At 39.4% G+C, this 20,767-nt stretch overlaps 1 protein-coding gene across 1 annotated transcript; it reads right to left on the reverse strand.

Annotated features, from left to right (window-relative positions):
• Positions 1–1,967: 1,967 nt before the first annotated feature.
• LOC118447375 (homeobox protein unc-42) lies at positions 1,968–14,069 on the reverse strand. Its single transcript, XM_035879267.2, has 6 exons — positions 13,835–14,069; positions 10,297–10,424; positions 9,936–10,043; positions 3,606–3,788; positions 2,979–3,078; positions 1,968–2,074 (listed from the first exon to the last, which is right to left on the reverse strand). The coding sequence occupies exons 1-6, from the start codon at positions 14,052–14,054 to the stop codon at positions 1,968–1,970; spliced, it is 846 nt and encodes a 281-aa protein (XP_035735160.1). The 5' UTR covers positions 14,055–14,069.
• Positions 14,070–20,767: the final 6,698 nt, after the last annotated feature.

Genomic DNA, 20,767 nt, shown 5'->3' on the forward strand with positions numbered 1-20,767 from the left:
CGAGGATCGTGTATAATTTGTATTAAATGTATGTATGTATGCATGTATGTTTGTATATTTGTTGTATATTTGTATGTACGCACGCATGCATGGTACGGATGCACGCACGCACGTACGCACGTACGCACACACGTACGTACGTACGACGTAAGCGTGTACGTTCATACGTGTGATATGTTACAAACTTTTTTTAGGAACATTTCGCGTGGAACAGCGCGAGCGCGATATATATCAATGAGAGGTCGCAGCGGAGCTACACGAAAACAATGCAGTCGTATCTGCAGCTTCGTCCTCGAGTCGATATATCGATTAGACAGTTATTGAAAAATGACACCAATATAGACGTTTGTTGATCGGACAGACTTCAAATATGACGAACGAAAGGCGTCAGGAGAAGTTTGCGAATTATCAAGTTCGTTTGTAAAGTTCGCTATTGGAACGGAATCGTTTTTCTTTCTCCTCCTTCTCTTCCTCCTCTTCTTTTATTTATTTATTTATTTATTTATTTATTTAAATCACTTTTGTCTCTACAATTTTTCCAAGCCTGACGCCTTTCAAATTTCGAACGCACGACACTGCCGATATTCGCCGCCATTCGCTCTACTCCCGCAACCCTTCGATCCTAATGTCGCCTGAAAAAACTATCAGCATCATCGTCATTATCAATCATAGTCGGTTACTTTAAAATCCCGGTCAACATAAGCACACAAATCAATGCCTAATATTTCACTAAGGGTACGCTTACACTTTTTTTTTTTTTTTTTTTTCTTTTAAAAGGACATTGAAAAATCGCATACGCTAGAATATTCTGCTGATTACGCTATATAATATCTATATCTTTGCATGTATTTACAATTCCCCAGAGTCTTCTTCCTTCAACCGAAAGTCTGTCTTTTTTAATCTCGTTGTTAAGAAACTAACGAAAGATCTCCTTTCTTCTTTCTCTCTCTCTCTCTCTCTCTCTCTCTCTCTCTCTCTCTCTTTCTCTTTCTATCTTTCTCTCTCCTCCTCCCTCTCTCTTTTCATTTTTTTTCTCTCTCTTTTTCTCTCCCTCTCTCTTCTTATTTTTTTTAGTTTTTTAAATCGTTTCACGTTTCTCATATACGCTCATTCGTCTCTAAGCTACAAATTCGAGCGAATATACGATCGTTTATTTATTTTTCTCTTTCTCTCTCTCTTTCTCTCTCTATTCATTCTTTTATTCATTTTTTTTTTTATTTGTTTTCCCTTTCATTGTCGGACGAAATGTTACGCGATCGAGAGAACACGTAAACGGAAAAATCATCGAAGCTCTATATACTGTACATTATAATCGAATAGGAAAACTCGTGTACGTATATAAAATTATTTGCGCTAAATGTGCTCCGCCATGTTGATCATATTTCTTTTTCTTTTTCTTCCTTTTTCTCTACCTCTTCCTCTCTCCTACTCCCACTCCCACTTTCTCTCTCTCTCTCTCTCTCTCTCTCTCTTTCTTTCTCTCTTTCTCTCTTTCTCTCTCTGTCTTTTCGATATTTTTTTACTGTTTTTCCATTCTTACATTCGCGTCGCAAAGTGACGAAACACGGTGTCGAGTTATTCGTCCTCGATATTAATTTGTTAGCATTTATTCATCGATTTACATCTTTGAGCTTTATGGACGATTAATTTCGAGAAAAGAACGCGTTGGCTACGTTCGAACGAGAAAAATAATTTCGGCGACCCACGTGTTCTAATATCTTAACCGTTTAAAAATTGTTAATTTTTCTTTCGCAAAGAAATTTAGCCAACTCTCTCTCTCTCTCTCTCTCTCTCTCTCTCTCACCCCTTCCTCCATTTCTCTCTCTTTTTCTCTCTCTTTTTCGTTTTTGAGTTCGGTAACGATCAACGACGGTCGCCATTTCTCCTCGTCCTCGTTCTCGATGGGTCCGACGACGTGTTTAGCGTTTATTCGGTCGGTGAACATTTACAGCGGTATACGTTTACAATTATGTTTGATATTGCAGCATCGGTGCGGCGAGATTAGGATGATGGGCCGTGTTCATTCTTAGGGCCGAGATACTCTTGTTGTACCATTCATCCTCCGCTGACATGCCTGTAAAAAGGAATTAACAATATCTTTACGTTTAAACGATTATACGATTAAGTGTTATTTTATATCAAAATTTATAAAATATCGACAATGGAAGGATAGACCGTACGAAGATTATTATTTCATTGATGAACCAATATTAGTATTGATTTAAATACGTTGATAGAAAACGAATGGAAAGGACTGAGAGAAAAGAATGGTGAATTATCGAGCGAGACTCGGTGAATAAAAGTAAAATGTCCAATGGTATTCGTGAATGGGATACGGAACGGATTCGATTTAACGATTTTCTAAGAAGCTCCATCGAGAGATGGCTAATGGGACGATTTACCGTCGCATTAAGACGTTAAGTCGTTATACAAGGTGCAAAGATATTGGCCCCGGTGACTTCGATGTTGGACTCGCGACTTACTCTGTTAGAATATGCTACGTTTTCGTCGAACGATTCGAATCCGGCAGGCAATTCGCGAATAGTCTTGATTCGATTTAAAAGCGATATTCCATCTCGGCCCGGAAATGGTGTAAGACGGCGCTGCGCCGGAAATGGAGAGAGGAACGTCTTCGAGCGATCGAGAGACGAAAGAGAAAGAGCGGGAGAGAAAGAGGAAGAGAGAGAGAGAGAGACTATCCTCCTTCCCCGAACTTCTCCTTCTACTTTTCTCATCCTCGTCCTCGTCTGATGCGCATCATTTCCGGTCCGTTCTTTTTACGAAATCATTCGATAAGATCGAGTCGATCCTCGAACGAGAAACTTTCATCTTTCCTATTGATTCTCGGAAAAATATCTTTAAGGAAGAATTTCTTACGCAATAGCTAGCAATAGATAAAAGTAACATATATATATATATATATATATGTGTGTGTGTATATAAAATTTATCGTTTTTCTTTTCTTTTTTTCAACTTACCCATCGCGTCTTGTCGCATACCGGTGACCGCCGACATGTTCGACGCCGAATGCGACATGGAGAAGGGTTGGGTCATGCTAGGGTAAGACGTCGTGCCCATCTGAAAGAAACGGAAAAAATTCCAAAATTGGATGATTTTAATGTGACCAACGATACGGCTAATTACGATTGATTCTTTCGTCGCCCGTTATTATTAACGTCTTTGAACATTGAAATTTTTACGAGGGTATCTTTTTTATCCTATACGTTTGCCCGCACGTTTGACGATTTATTGGTTCAATTAAAGCGGTAGGCATTCGTTAATCCGTCCTACCCAACTAATCAGTTAAAATGCAATTTAGCTACATCGACCGATAGCCGTGCGCCGGACGTACGCTCAGCTGCACTCCAATTTAATACCTCGGTTAAAATCATTAACGAGAAACGCATCGAATTCATTCGCTTGGACGCGATCCGCCATCCGATCCGCCACCGGATTTGATGGATCGCGTCTCGTCTAGTGCTATCGTTTCTCTTTCCCTCTTTATTACTACCTACGTCTTTATTGTACGAACGTATGCGAACCTGTTTCATCTAAGCAAAGATCACGAGTACGGTAATATCATATGGATAATTTCAAGGACTCACCTGAGGATAACGATTGATTCCGTTTATACTGTTGTGTGGATGTGGATAGGGTTGATAACCTCTGCTAGCACCAGGATAGATGTTCCTCATCATGGCACCTTGGCACGCGGGTATCGGAGTAAGTGCCTTTTGCAATTGTTTCTCTTGTTTTCTATATTTCGCTCTTCTGTTCTGGAACCAGACCTGCGCAAAAATCGAGCGAATCGATAGTGCTCTTACAAATACATACCTACTACATGCATCATATTCATAATCCATCAAAAGCATTAATGAGAGAGAGAGAGAGAGAGAAAAAAAAGAAAAGTTGTTGCATGGTTTTCAAACTAAACAATGAAAATATCGATTGATTCTCTTCTCGTTCGTTACTATTTCTTAAATTAAAAAACATCTAATTTTTCTTTCTATCTTTTCTCTTGAGAGAAATATAGAGACAAGGAGAGAGAGAGACAGAGAGAGAGAGAGAGAGAGAGAGAGAGAGAGAGAGAGAAAGACAGACAGAGAGTGGTTTACCTATCGCCATTTTGCATCGGGCAATTTCCATTGTTTCGTGGGATTAGTAAACCCATATTGGGGGTTGCCCGAGCCGCCACTGGCGAATCTCTCCTACTACTATCCTATCCTACTCTCCCCTCCCCTCCAACGTTTCTACCACCACCATCACTACCACCACCACTATCATCATCACCACCACCACCACCACTAGCAGCATCAACACCACCTCTTTTCTACACCCTTCGCCATTGCCTACCGTGAAACTCTCTTTCCAACGAGATACACCATCGTCGTTCTATTCTCCTCCCTTTCCTCTCTTTCTTTCTCTCTCTCTCTCTCCTTCTCTACTTTCACCTCCCCTTCCCATCCCTCTTGCTCCCCAGAAAGAGAAAAGCCTGCGGCTTCGTTCCGCTGTTCGGTTGTTTCCACCCTCGTGTTGACGTCAGCGGTGCCACGCGATTGGCCGAACCCACGGCCGTGACGTCACTCCGCGCCCGCTCATTGGCCACCACGTTTTATCGACATTTCTCGCAAGCTCGCGCGAGCCCTTCGAACGGAGTTGCGCTTCGCGTGAAAGCATGGCGCTCAGAGAGAACGACTCGCGAATTATCGCCGACGCTTTTACCAAAGCTAAGTTCGTCTTTTCAAGAAATATCCTGTCTTGTCTTTTTATCCTCGATTCAAAGGATATACAAATAAAAAGGATAGTAAGAGGAATAATAAGATGTCTTTTTGAAGGATGAATTCGAAGTACCTACTTCTCATCAAATATTCTTCGTACATTATTCATCGTATTTCTATTATTTTTACTGTGTGTGTGTGTTTTTTTTTCTTCTCTTTTCCTTTTTTCTGATTTGTTTTTTTTGTTTTGTTTTTATTTTTTTTTTCTTTTTTTTTTTCCTTTTTATTTTATGGAACGTTCCTTTACGTACGCGTACTCTTAGTATGTATTTGAGAATGTCATTGAAGATGGTTACGAGTTAACTTGTTCCACGTATGACGAATAAAATTTAGTCTGAATCGAAACTGAGCATGGCTAACTCTCGGGCGGAACTTCAACGACTCGATTAAGCTCGAGCTTGTTCGAATTTGTTCAACTATCGATAGTCGGGGCTTAACGTTATTTGACACGATATGCGAATCAGTAGGCTTTGGATCATCTTTTTTTCTTCTTTTTTTTCTTTTCTGTTCTTTTTTCTTTTTTCTTTCTTTTTTTGAAATTTTATCATTTACTTTTAGTGCCCCATTTTAAAAATTAGAAAGGAGAAATCTTCGAGTGAATTTTAGTTTCGATTTTAGAAATTCTTTTCCGTTCGTTAAATATAGTTGTCTCTTTGAAACCAGTTTCGTTGCGTTGCGTATTTCCTCTCTATAGATTTATACATGTGCCTGTGTACGTATATGTACGGTATATATATATGTACACACACGTGCATATGTACTCGTGTATATATATATATATATATATATATATATATATATATATCGTATGCATTTACGTAGATAGACGTAGGTAGATAGGTTTTACGGAGAGAGCCGGTAAAAGGTCGACTCCTTTTATTTGCTGCTCTTCTACCGAAGAGCTTTTTGAGAACATACTTGCGCGCGTCCCTTAAGGCGCGCACCCTGCAAGAACTGGAAAGCTAAGAGTTCGTAATTCAATAACCGTGCTCTCCGGTTCTCCCTTTCTCTCCCTCCAGCGTTTCTGCCCTAGAGAAAGATAGGGTGGTAAGGAAGAAGCGAGAGAAAGGGACCGAGGATGAAGGGTGAAGAGGGAGAGTCAGAAATAAGGAGCTACGGAGAGACGGATAGGTCGATGAAGTGAGGAGAACGAGTAAAGAAGATAGATAAAGAGAGAGAGAGAGAGAGAGAGAGAGAGAGAGAGAAGCTCAAAATGTCTGCTACTTTGAGGACCCCAACTAGAAGAAAACTATCCTTTCACGCGCTTAAGAGAATACCTACCATGAACTCTGATAGCGACTTTCTACTAAGAACTTTTAAGTGTCTTGGGAAAAGTAGGATGCTTTTTCTTTTTCTTTTTATATTCTTTCTCTTTTCTTTTTTCTTTTTTCTTTTTTTATTTCTTTTTTTTCCCCTCCACTAATACGAACACCCGATGAATTTCGTTCAATTTCAATGGATTCGTGAACGAAGATGAATACATGGTGCCGAGGAAGGAGGCTGAAATTCTTAGATTGGTCAAAAGTTCTTACGTGATTTTAAAAATCGATTGCTCTTTCTCGAGATTTTTTAAGCCGATTGTTCTTTTTTCTTTTTTTTCTTTTTCATTTTTTTAGATTGTTAAATAATTAGATTATCTCGTAAAATCGTAAGATTAAAATGTCTCGAGAAATGTTGATTGATATTTGAAATCATCTAATATAACTTTTGATTCGCTCTCTGTTTCGTTCTTTTTCTTTCTTTTTTTGTTTTTTTTTGTTTTTTTTTTGTTTTCGTTTTGCATTGACACGTCAAAAATGTAATCGAATATAATTATTTGGTTGTTATATTTGGAAGAAGATATCTCTAATAAAGGAAAAGAATTTTTCTAATATTAAATTACACCATAGACTATATATCGATCCTCGGTCCATCCCGTCCGTTATCCCCATTCCCTCACCCCCACCCCATAACGAAAATATCGTGGAAAACTGAATTAGGGATGTGCGTCGACGATTTGTACCTTTTCTTTTTATATTTTTTTTCTTTCTTTCTCTCTCTCTCTCTCTCTCTCTCTCTCTCTCTCTCTCTCTCTTTTTCTCATTCTTTTCATATTTTTCTTTTTTTATTTTTTTTTGTTCCACACTGATTTTCCTTATTTCCCGTCAGATGGGAAGCCGGAAGATTTTCTTGGGAGAACGCACTGTGTGGGTAGGCTTCGATCGGAAGTCGAATCGAAGTAAAAAGGTGAAATGAAAACTCGGCTAACTCAATATCTCGGCTTCTCCTTTCTTTTTCTTCTCCGCGGCATAATAGGATTTCTTGTGCCTTGATTCGAGAATTATTCTCTTACTCCGTGGCACTATCCCTTTTTCTTTTTTTTCTTTTTTTTTTTTTTTTTTTTTTACATTATCCTTCTGGCACATTTCATATATCCTCTTACTGGCTCTTTAACAAAGAAACACTATCCTTTTCTCACTTCGGTCGTGAGATTCTACGTACTCAGGACGAACTACCAAATTATTAACTATTTTTTTCATTCCCTGTGGATTTCTGTGCAATCGTTCTGGCATTTTGTCGTTTTCATTTTTATTAAGGGATCACAAGACGTCTTATTAATGTGGAACAAGAGATATCAATATAGTACGTGTGTTATTCGAATCCTCTTCGATTATTAATTCTGATTTTTTTTCTTCTTTTTTTTTTTTGTTTTTTTTTCATACTGCATTTACGTCCTAAGTACAAAAAATGAAGGGACAAGTTTTATCGTCTAACGCCCGAAGCGATGTAGAATCGTCGATAGAGAAGTGTTGGAGATTATCCGACGCGAAAAAAGGGGCTGAGGATAAAAGAAAAAGGATAGAAAAAAAGAAAGGAACAGGGAAAAAAAAGGAAAAAGAAAAAAATGAGAGGCGAAGGTAGCGTCGCGAAGAAAAAGGGGGCCCCGAACCCTCCTATCGTTACTCTCTCTCTTTCTCTCCTCTCCACCCTCTTTCTATCGCTCTCTTTCTCTCTCTCTCTCTCTCTCTCTCTCTCTCTCTCTCTCTCTTTCTCTCTGTCTATCTTTCGCTCTCTCGGGCTCTTCGTCTCGTCGTCGTCGCGCAGTGGAAGGAAGAACCCCGCAAGGCCGAGACGTTTCAGATCTATCTAGGGTGGAGAAAATTCAATTTAAAATGGCGGCTCAGATATAATGGCAGCCTCCGGTACAGCGTCACCCAAACCCCACCTCCAACTCATCTCAACTTTGTCACCCTCGTTCTCTCTCTCTCTCTCTCTCCCATTCCCCTGCCACTGCACCCCCGCGTATCGCCATCTTTGTAGAAACAGGATGCCGTAACTATCGTCGCAACATTTTTAAGCATTCCTTTCTCCGTTACGCTTCAACTTCCTACTCTCTTCTTTCTCGTTTATCGAGTATGCCTGATAATATAGTAGACAGAGAAAGAGAGAGAAAGAGAGGGAGAGAGAGAGAAAGAGAGAAGAGAGAGAGAGAGAGAGAGAGAAAAGAAATGAAGAAGCAATTAAAAAAATGTGTACGTATACGTACTTTGTTTGTTATAGGACTTATTAAAAGGTATTAGAAATCTTCGTAGTTATAATTTTAGAGTAGATTTTGGAAAGCGAGGAAACTTTCATCGTGTCTAATACTTCGCTCGACTTAGCACCGACCTATACTACTTGGGCCGACGGTAATCAGTCCACGTGGTTCATCGGCCCTACCAGCTATACTACTGCGAAGCACTTTCCTTGAGAACTACATAGTACTCGTGGCTGATCGCAAACTCGGCTGTAACTACTGCGAGTGATCTACCGAGATCTAGCCCTCTCTCTCTCTCTCTCTCTCTCTTTCTCTTCTCTACTGTTACGACCTCTTGGCCGATATAGCATCACAAACTTGGACTCCCTCTTGGTCTCTTGGTTTGAAATTGAATTTCTTTAAGTTGTCAAATAGATAGAAATTATCGAAATAATCGGTCCTCACTATGGTATTAGAAAATGAAGGAATCTCCCGAGTGGTAGCAAAGTAACATTTGAAAAAATTAGGGGATTGCTCGTGTTTGAGGTTGAAACCAACAGGTTCGAAGTCTTGTACGGACGGTGAAGCCGCTTGGGTTCGGACACTTTGTGCATGGATTATAACCGGGCGACTAAAAGCAAACCGCGTTTTACTTGGCATCGCAGTTTAACAGAGTTAAGTCGCAGTGGTTCCCGGGCTTTTAACTGAAACAACACTCCCCTGCATTATATATCAAAAGAGCGAAACGCACCGGCGGACTGTTTTAATATGTACCGCTCGGAGTTCTGCCGCTTGGTCCTCTGCCAGTTGGTACTACTGCGTGCCGTTGGTTTGCTGCGACAGTCGAATGACTTTCTACCCGTGAGACTCTCATTTCTCTCTCTCTCTCTCTCTCTCTCCCTCTTTTTCTCTCTCTTTCTCTCTCATTCTCTCTTTTCTCTCATCTCGAGGATGTTTCTAATACCAGCAAAAACCTAAACCACCGACGGTGACCGCGATGGTTCAAGTATTCGTTTACCAGTTACTTCGTCTTTACAATTATTTCCATGTACCTATCTGAAATTATTTCTATTCGTATTTTGGTTTCGCCTTTACCGAAACTTATGCTATTTCTCGTATAAAGGGATTAATAGCTTCGACTGAACAATGGATGATAGTATCGCGAAGAAAAGTACGTTTCGTAATGGTCGATCGAAAGACGAGAGGGTCCCTATGTAAAATAATTCTGATCCTGCCGATCGATCAACCCCTAGAAGAACGTGGGGTGTCTTGGATCGACATTTGCGCTCGTAACTTCATTTTGTTACCCCGCATGCATCTTTGATTCGATTACCCAGTGAGTCATCCTCGAAACGATAGCTACGTGGACTCTGTCTTTCTTTTTTATAAACTTCTCCATTGTTACGGTATTGTGAAATTTTCTTTTGTATCGAGCTTTTTTATGACTCCGTGATCTATGCCATTTTCTGTTTTCCTCTTTTTTTTTCTTTGTTTTTTTTGTTTTTTTGTTTTTGTATTATTCACATAACGAGCTTATCGTCAAAGATTGAAAGATTTCAATGTGGTCTCCCTTTTTGTTTTTTTTTTTGTTTTTTTTTTTTGTTTTTATTTTTTCCCATCGTTTCTTTTTCTCTTAATTAGCGAGAGCGCAATAGACTTACCTGAATTCTAGCCTCGTTCAATTTGGTGGTCCTCGCCAATTCCTCTCTGCAGTATATGTCAGGATAATGAGATTTTGCGAACGCCGATTCCAATTCTGCCAGCTGCTCCTGCGAAACAATCGAAGGCTATAGTAAAGATTGATCCGTGTTGGTTGAGAGGAAATTTGGACATCGACCGCGAAAAGCTTTTGAATTGAGCTGTCGAATTTTTCTTTCTTTCTCTTTTTTTTCCCCTTTCCCTTTTATTATTATTATTATTTTTTTTTTTTTTTTTATTTTTTTTTCCTACGGAAGGGAGAAATTTTCGAAAACGATCGTCATCGACATTAACAAATAGAAAAGAATTTGGAGTTCAACGTACCTGCGTGAAGGTAGTCCTGTGCCGACGTCGAGCCGGTGTAGGACAACTCGCGGTGGTGGGTGTGTGGCCAATGTGAGGGCTAGAGGCGCAAGGGTCCGGTTTTAATTTTTTAAAAGCTCCTTCGGCTCCTGAAACGGAGAAAAACAAGATTAGGATATTTCTGGATAAAATGGCTAAGGATAATGAATTCGACGCGTGGTAAAATAGCGGTTATTAAAATAAAGTTCGTAAATGTCCTGATATATGCATGTAAATCCGTTTATTTTCATCATAAGTAATGCATTATACTCTTTTAATGAGTGTTTCGAAAAATCAATGAGGTTCATTGTTAGGTTCATATATTATGTTTACATGGTATTAAAATTAATGCAAAAATTAATTGACGTTCAAAAGTTCGAATGACGGGATTATTACAAAATAGATAATTATCATAAATAATAAAGAATTTACGTTTTTTTTATATATTTTTTTATTTTTTTAATTTTTTTTTTATAGTTTGGTTTCCTTCGCGTTCGTAATGAAAATTTCGTAAAATAAGGATATTATTCGCATCGACGAATGATCGAGTATAAGTAATACGTTTAAAGCTGCATAATGTAGACGTCCTTTGAAAGTTACTTCAAAATGATGTTTTCGTATAATGTATATTATATATATTTTATATATATATATATATATATATATATATATATATGTATATATATAATATTTATTGGAACGAGCGTCGACGTGTACGTTCGGTGTATGACGTGCAAATATGCCGCATTCATTTTCATTTTGAAAATTTGACAGCGGATAGGCGAAGTTATAGCGGTAATGTAATCTAAATTACCGAACTTCAATTTTGAGATATGAATATGGAGTTGTTTGATGTTGCGCACTCCGCATTTACAATAAAATAACTGGATAAGCTTATTTTCATGGGAGACATCAAAATAAAATTGCTATCCTCAAAATCTACCCACGAGAAATGGTTAACGTGTGATGCACGTGTGTAAATATATAATATTTACATGTATATATATATATATACGGTTAGAGTTTTGTTACGGTGTGTAAAAGGATTTTTGCGAGTAAAATAATACTAAACGTACTACCAACGTGCGGAAGAGTGTAAATTATGGTATCATACATTTTTGGTATATCCCATTTCAATATTAAATTTTTCATACGTACTTTTTATAAAGCGTTAATCTAAAGTCTGAAAACTCTTTTACTTCGTTGAACGTATATTCCTTTCGGGACGATTATAAAATAAAAGAGATGAAATATTTTTTTGTTTTTTCTTTCTTCTTTTTTGTTTTTGTTTTTTTTTTGTTTGTTTTTTTTTTCCTCATCAAAACTCGAAGGTAAACGAAACGAAACGAAACGAATGGTACTTTGGAATTAATCAAAAGTATTTTATTTCCTTTGAGTGATGCGACGTATTGATTGTGTAGCAAAAGAAAAGAAAAGAAAAAAAGGAAAAAGAAATAAGGAAAACAAAGGAAAGAAAGAAAATAGAACGTCGTTCGAAAGAAAAAATACTAATCGACAATAATAAGTGTATCTTCCCTTGTATTCGCCTAATTGTATGTATCATTTTGAATTTGATAGTAAAGTTGCAAAGTCGAAATCTAGATTCCGATCTAGAACAGAGTCCATGACCGTCTTAGTTATTTCATGGTCCTGGCTTTATGAACGAACGACGGACGTGCGGCCAGTGTAACCATGGCGAGCGAAGTCCCTCGCACTATGCTAACTTGATTAGGGCGTTAATGACCTAATCATGTTACATGCTGATTCAATGTTCAAAGATGAATGCTGTCCACTTTACATACCTTCCCTCGTTACCTGGTGAGCATGGAAACTCGGTCAAGTTCATCAAAGAACACAAAGGGCCCCCGTCGGCCGACTTTTCTATCGGCCCTTCCTCGACTCTAGGTATCGTTCATTCTTACCAACAACACACTCCTGACCCATTAATTAACAAGCAAAGCTTTTTTTTTTCCCCACTCTCCAATGAAGAAGTCGATCGTGATACCCAAACGTATGTTCCCTTCGAACATAATGTCTGATTTTCTCGTCGATTGCCAAATGATAGTTCTATTCTATTAGATCGAAAAAGAGAGATAAATTTTTGCGACTTTTTAAAAATCTTTTCATTGATATCATGAGAACACGAAGAAATTAACAAAATATTCCATACGGAATAACCTTATACGGAATAATTTCAATTCGATTTGATATTTTTAATTGAATTTTTTGTTTTAACGAAACAAACACGAATAAAATTATTGTTGTTGTTGTTGTTGTTGTTGTTGTTGTTGTTGCTGTTGTTGCAAATTGGTACTCGATAATTCTGGAAATATCAGAAGTTTGTTGATGAAAGGACGAAGATAACAATTCTTGGCTGTTTAAAAGAACATCTGCCTTCGAGAATCTCTATAGCTTAGCTTTGTGCGATCGTAGTAATAATTAGCGACTGATTTTAACGAAGAGAACACGTGGTATCCTACGACATTGATCGGCCGACAAATAATTATCTGGTTTACCTATGTGTACGGGTTTTTCAGCTGCCCGTCGGCATCTGCCGAGGGATTAAGATTATCTTTTTAAAAATCCTAGAATAAATCCTTTGGACTGAAATTACTTAGGAAGCCAACAATGTTCTGAATATTTGGATTATAACTTTATAAAATTTATTAAACGATTTAATGTCTTTGGATATGCTAGCAACTTGACAAAATTAATTTTTCTTTTCTCTCTCTCTCTCTCTCTCTCTTTCTCTCTCTATCTGTCTTTCTCCTCGCTTTTACGCACTTGTTCCAAATATATACATATAAAAAAAGAAAAGAACACAGAGAAATCAAAGTAAACAAAAATGTGTTAAAGAATAAAGATTAAATAAAATTGATCGTGAAAACAATCGTGTAAGTATGAAAAGTCGAGCGATCGAGTTCGCGTTGAAGAGAGAAGAGAACAATGAAAGGGGGCAAAGGGATAGAGGAGATCGTACTCGTGGAGAGTCCTTTCGAAGAGACATGGATGACAAGACTCGACATGCGTCCGCTCAATGTTCGATGTTTCGAGCCTACCCCATTAGCGAACCCCTAGTGCTAAGCTCTCTTAAGCCCCATGAGCGCATAATAATAGCCCATAGAACAGGTAGTACCATATGTCTACCCGGGTGTCTCTCATTGTCGATACTTTTCGTTCGTACGCGTCTCACCACCGTGCGGCACGCCTGCACTCTTTGTAGCTCAATAAGCGTAAAATTCGTCTATCTCGATGACCAAACGATGTACACTTTTCTCGCAAAGGAAAAAGTCATTTTTTTCTTTCTTTTTTTTTTTTCTTTGTTCTTTCTCTTTTTATTAATTTTGGTATGCATCGAAAAGGGATTTCGTTAGATCTCGTTGATAGAAATAAATCGTTTATCAGCCTATCAAATTGATATATTGTTTTTTAATGCACTTTTTATAAATCGCATATTTGTTATCATAACTGTTACGTGTCGAAAATTAGTATCGAATCTAATAGCAATGGGAATACGTACCGACGGTAGTGGTGGCCCCCACGCTGCTTCTTCCCGGTGTAGCCGCAGGCGTCGGCGGGCTAGCTTCGAGGCCCTGGTGCACCCCGTAGAGCCCAAAGTCTTGTTCGTTCGAGCTCGCGCTGCTACACTTTCTCTTTTCCTGATTGTGATTCAAATGGAAGCTGTCGTTCTCTACTAGACCAACTCCGAGTAGGCCGAGATTCGGCCTTAGCTCGTCCATCAGCTTGTTCTGACCGCAATTGGCAGAAAAGTTTAATTGCCGGCTAAATATAGCCGGGAATATATTGAATTGCTGATGATCGAGGCTAAGGGCGGTCGTCGGTAGCGACGAACCGCCACCACCACCAGCGGTGCCGCCGGCGCCGCCGCCGACGGATGTCCCACCGACGGTCCCACCGACGGTGCCGACGCCGGCCGCACCGGGACCACCGCTACCTCCGGACAGGTCGTTAGCCAGGGTGATGCCGGGGGCGACCTTACCGAGCTCCTTCGAGAGCTCTTGCGACGATTAATCACCACCTGACACCCCTTTCTTATTTACCACTGCATGCCTCTGTCCTTTTTTAGGCGCGCGAACAAATAGTCCAAATCGTTTTATTATTATTATTCCTCTATATATAGGAGACTAGGAACTTTAAAACTTCTTTCTTCTACTTTGGCTTTATAATTATTCCTCTTTTACAATTATTTCCTCTTCGGCATTTGGCACTCTAGGTAATAGGCTTTCCTCTATTCCCGTAACACAATACCACCTTTTAGGACGATGCTCTCGCGTTGCCTCTTTATATCACTGTCGCTTATTATCACTGTAACTCCTTGCTTTTCTATTCTTGATTTAGAACGTTATTGGTGTTAGTCGAGTTCCATGTATGATTGTCTATGACCTCCCGAATAAGTTCTTATCGTAACGTTTTGGTAACTTCGATACGACGACGTATTTACGCGAATACCGACGAGTTTACGAATGACTGGAGGAAGAAGTTTTTATTTGTATTTCAAGTATTGAGAAAGGAAAAGGACGAGGAGGGAGGAGGGAGGAGGGAGGAGGAGGAGGAGGAGGAGGAGGAGGAGGAGAAGAAGAAGAAGAAGAAGAAGAAGAAGAGGAGGAAAGATATGATGTTGGATTCTCAACGTCTACGGGAAACGCGGTCGGTTTATCGCGATATGACCCCGATTCGAAATTCAAATCTTATTATCTCTTGGATCCAATTAGGAGGGCGAACGAGCGGAAGAGATTGGGACGGAGGAGAGAAGCGGTGGAGATCGAGGAGGAGAAGGGGTCGCGGTGCTGGTTGGCGGCCTTGAAAATTAAAATAATCTTTGATCAGATGTTTGAAAAGAATTAGCACGAGTTTGAAAGAAGTCGGTACTCGTGGAAGAATTTAATTGGTTATAGATACGGTAAGTTGAAAAGATTGCGAACGGAAGGAAAGGACGTGGCGAAGGGTGACGCGTAACGGGCGGACTATCCTTCCTTTCCTTTGCTTTCGTATACTCTTATCGGGAACGTCGTGCGTCGGACGGGAAACGTTTACGCGGAAGGGAAAAGTCGAAAACCGATGGGATACGATACGACGACGAAGAGTGTCGGCCGTGGCGCAGAGGGGCGACCGCTCGCCGTGAGTTCTTGTGGGATTCTGTCCGCGAAATGCAGTTATCCCGGTGAGTCCGCGCGGGGAGCAGCGAGAAGGAGCAGACGAGGAGAGGCGTGGAGGAGAGTAGTATCGGTGTACCACCGTAGCTAGCGGCCTACGTAGCTAGCGCGTACCAGGATACGCTTAGTGTGATAGTGGTAGCTGTAGTGGTAGTAGTTGTAGCCTAGTATAGTATAGCAGCAGCGAGAGCACCCTCGCGAACACCCTCGTACTCTACGAGGCGTCGTACTCTCTCTTCCACCGGCCGGCTCTTCCACACCCTCCCTCCCTCCTTCGCGAGTTGCCAGCCACGAGATTCTCCAAAGCACGATTGGACGCGAGGGGGATGCGTTGCTCCGGCAACGGCCAATCGTCGTTCCTCTTTGCCTCCTCATCCTACTCCCACTCCCCTGCCAAAATGGCGGACCCACCAATAAAAATTCCACCGGAAAATAGCCTGCGAGCGATTTTCTTCCCACCCTACTCCTATCCACGAGCCTTTTCCACGCGTTTACAGGGCGCACACATTCGCGCCGACGCGCAGCATCCTCACGAACACCGATCGCATCGTGGATGATGCTGGGACGTGCCTCGGAGGAGAGAGTAAAGGGACATCCGTGCCTTTCTACCACCACCTTCGACGTTACTACCACCACCACGACCACCTTCGACGCTACTACCACCACCACAACCGTCAACCCCATCCTCGTTCGCGCTCTCATCATCGTCGTCCTCGTCGTCGTCGTCGTCGTCGTCGTCGTCGTCGTCGTCGTCGTCGTCGTCGTCGTCGTCGTCGTCGTTGTTGTTGTCGTCGTCCTCGTCGTCGTCGTCGTCATCGTCGTTGTCGTTGTCGTTGTCGTCCTTCTCCTCCTCGTCTTTCCCACTTGGAACCTCTCTTTCTCTTTCGACCCTCCCATCTCGTTCCACTCTCTTTCCCCCTTTTCTCCTCTTCTCTACCGAGCTACATTTTTCTATTTTCTTTTTTATTATCCTGCTGCAGATAGCTTTTTTAATTCTTTTCCCCTTTTTCGGGATTTGATTGTAACGTACACCCAAGCCTGACCCACCTGCGCCTGCAGATAATTCGTGTACCACTATTTTCTCTTATATCTATACCAACGAACCTACTTATTTATTTTTCTTTCGAAACTAATGGCGTACTTTCGCGGATTGAAATGTTACTACTTCATTCATCTCGAAATCGCTTCGTTTCTTCTTTAATTAATCTCGCGGATAAAATTTCATTCTTGCATTGTTATATCAAGGACTCGCATCAGTATTCGTTATCGCGAAACTCATTGGAAAATTCAATCAAAAGTCTTGAATAATAAATATGACGCGAGAGGCAACAGACGAGATTATGACGTTTCGAATAGGCGTCCTCGATAAACCTTTATCATTGCTTTTGTCATGGATCGACAAACGCTCCAAGGTTTTCAACGATTATTCCGACTATGTCAATCTCTCGAAAATAGAACGCCCCTGGCACGCGTCTCCTGCAGCCTATAATTTCGACGGTGGTGAACGCAAAAAAGCGCGTACGCTCGCGCGTCGGTGTTAAAAGCGGGCCAATTCACGACCAAAAGTTTTTTTTATTTAGGGTTTCGTTCATTGTTATTCTCGGTTACGCCCATCTTGAAGAGTTTCCCATGGCGATCATAATTCATTCTCTTCTTCTCTTTTTTTCTTTCTTTCTTTTTTTTTTCTTTTCTTTTCTTTTTTTTTTTTTTTTTTTTTTTTTTTCATAATCACATAGTTCGTTACATACGAAATATCACTATGTGGAATGTAAAAGTTGTTATTTTCTTAAATAAATTTCTAGATAGAATCTCTCTCGCGTGATACGGTTTAAACTCGTCTCGTTTTACCCGAGAGACTAAACTTTCGAGAAAGTTCGTCGCGTCGAGTATCGCGACCTAATAATCGTAGTAGATATCTATCGTAAAAGGGAAGAAATCCAAAAGAATTATCTCACTCGATAAAAGTACCGTAGATTTTGGTTCTGTCCGAAGGGGTAAAGGAAGAAAATGATCGATGCTTAGATAACTCGATATCGTTTCACAATGTATATAGATACACATCGTATCACGAGTACATACACGAACGAGATCGCGTTGGCGCCGCTCTTCAATTCCACGTGGATTTCCATGTAACGTCAAACCGCTATTTGTACACGACTCGCTCGCCGCTCGATCGATCTAATTTATAAAGGGTAGATCCTAAGTATTAGATTAGATTTTATACACTAACTATAGGTACCATGTATCCCTAGTATCTACGTGGACCATATGCAGGTCGTTGAATTTTCTAAGGGCGATCTAGATTGTTATCTCTTTTCGTCGACTTTTTTTCTTTCTCTCTTTCTGTTTTTTTTTCTTTTCTCCTTTTTTACCAATCGAATCGACGACGATCTATCTTCATCGTTCTTTGGCAAATTTTAAATTAGAAAAGTCACCGAAGATTTTGTCTTTTTCCTCTTTTTTCTTCTTCTTCTTCTTCTTTTTTCTCTCAAAATTTCACGCGATTAATTATGCCATTGTTGTTACTTCAACTGTTGATACATTGAAATTATAAAAATATCATGTTGATCGGAGTGTCGAAGTGTTCCATTTCGGCATGTCCAGATGGGAAGTCCGCCCATTAATTTCTTCATCCTGCAGATGTGCATATGAGTGTACACGGGACGTATAGAGATACGCCTTTGATCGGATTACAATCAACAAAGCGTTGACAAATTTTAGTAGGAATTTATTGATCTCACGTATTTTTAATTGTTAACAATTTTATTGAATATTATAATATAAAAAAAAAAAGAAAAACAAGAAAGGAAGAGAGAGAGAGAGAGAGAGAGAGAGAGAGAGAGAGAGAGAGAAAATAAGTGTAACAAAACGAATGCGTCCGACGATAGTAATTTCACAAATACGAGAAAATTTCTTTGAAAAAGGTATAGAATTCGGGATGGGGAGAGAGAGTGGGGATGAATTCGTGAAGGAACACGATTTATTGTCGGCAAGTGTGACAGATTTCGACCACGCCCAACCGATATGGTGACCCTTCGTGATCGGACTAGATCCCTCTAACTCGAACGAGGAGCATCGACAATTTTTGTCTTTGATCTATGCGCCGTGCCACTGAGTCTTCCTTGCGAATCACCGATGTGATTGGGAGAACGTGATAACGATCAAAGTCATCGAAAGTTTTCACTTTGGGAATTCAAAATCTTCTTATAATTCCTATTGAAAATATGACGTTGATAAAAAAAAAAAATACCTATATATATACATTTTTTTGAAAGGATATTTCGAAATGATCTTTCGATCGTAAAAATTTTACATTCGAACGTAAAACTTTGATTCGTCCCTTACCCCCTGTCCCTCCAACGAATCGATCCGCAGAACCGGAAATAGCTTTTGAAATGGTTCGTGTAAAACACAATACCGATAAATTAAAGCGATGACCGATTCGATAGACTCGTCCTCTCGAAGTATGGGCGTTACCCGATGAGAGGGCAAATAATTGGCCTATTCAAATTATGTACAATATTTTGACGTGGTTTTATTGGTGGCACGTGCGGCGAACAAATTGGCAAGCACGTGCCCGTCCTACAACTTTCATACCGTAGCGCAGCGCAACGATCCAAACTTATACAGAGCGCATTGAAAGCTCAACCCAAGGGGATGATTACGAACGAACGAAAGTTCTTAGGATTTAAGTACAAATGTTTTTGGGATTTAAATGAAAAAAAAAAAAAAAAAAAGAAAAAAAAAATAAAAAAGAAAAAAAAACAATTCTCACTTTTTTTTCTTTTGTTTTTCTTAGTGTTTATTATTGTTTTTTCTTAGATTTTTTATTCTTTTTTTTCTTTCTTTTTTTTTTTTTTTTTTTATTTTTTTTTATCATTTACTTCTCCAGTGCGTATCCGAGCCCATGGAATATCCGTGTCCCGGATCGTACAACTTATTTTCAATCTCTAAATTCTGACAAGATAAACTACCTTATAAATCTCGACGGAATCGAATTAGAACGAGCAATTAACGCAGGATCCTACGTCGGATCTAATGTTCTCTTTGAAACGAGGCGCGACTAACTAGCGAGAGAGAAAGACGATAAGTTGAGTGCTTAACGATTATGAAATTCGATGACCGATTTAATATTATGTATAACTATGAAAATATTTTATGTGGTACGGTCCTTTTTTTTCTTTTTCTTCTTTTTTTTTTTTTCTTCTTTTTTCTTTCTCTTCCTTATTTCTTTTTTTGTTTCTAACATTGACGCGCGAGTTAGAAAATCCTTTTAAAGGCTCTTGCTTTCTATTCTCTCTTTTTTTCTTTTCTTTTTTCTTTTTATCCTTTTTAATTAGATCCTCTCCTTATCCTATCTAGTTTTCTTGCTTCCAGTATTACACAATTAAGATCGCTCTATATCGTTTTCGTAGTACATAATAACTGTGATGCAAACAGAGGCCGCTGGTATAACATAGCGAGTGTAAGATTATATACTGGAGAAACGAGTCCTCGGAGTATACAAGAGGGGGTGTACTCAGGGGAGAATATATACCCAGAGAACGGGCTCTAGTACTATATCCGGTTCACCGATCTAAAAGTTTTGATACTTTTCCTTTATCTACGATTTATCTATCTACTTTATCTGCAATCCTTATCGAAATAATATCAATGCAATCGAATTTAATAATTATCGTTTTAATTCGACATCGGACACGAACATTATTCACAGAGAGAATAAATAGATCAAATTTTCGATTTGTGCATCTATATACTGTCATAAAAAACTTATTGTTAATTAAATAAAATATCGAGAATAATTTACAAGATAAAATAAGTTTTACCTTTGTCAATAAAATACATATATGTATGTTTGAAAGCTTGCCTGTTCTATTCTTTGATATACCGTAATGTGCTACCGCGTTGTAAAAAGAAAAAAGAAAAAAGGAAAAGGAAAGAAAAGAAAAGGAAAGGAAAGGAAAGGAAAGGGGAAAAAAAAAAGTACTTTCGTCGCTTTCATCGTGTTACCGGTTGGACGAACTTTTACGAGTCCGCCCATTTGTGGAAGGTAGAGTCGTTACGACGAGAACCATGGCGAAAACGTAAGAATTTCATCTGGCATATATATATGTATATATATACATATATATATATATATATATATACATATATATATATATATATATATATATATATATATATATACATAGGGAACGAGGGAATTGCTCTACTCGGAAAGGTAATGAGAGCGGGATTATAAGATTACAGTGGAAGCTACTCGAGCGTGTTTATTCTAC

Source organism: Vespa mandarinia, chromosome 8 (assembly GCF_050613455.1).
Source record: "Vespa mandarinia isolate Hongniang chromosome 8, ASM5061345v1, whole genome shotgun sequence".
Lineage (NCBI taxonomy): Eukaryota > Metazoa > Arthropoda > Insecta > Hymenoptera > Vespidae > Vespa > Vespa mandarinia.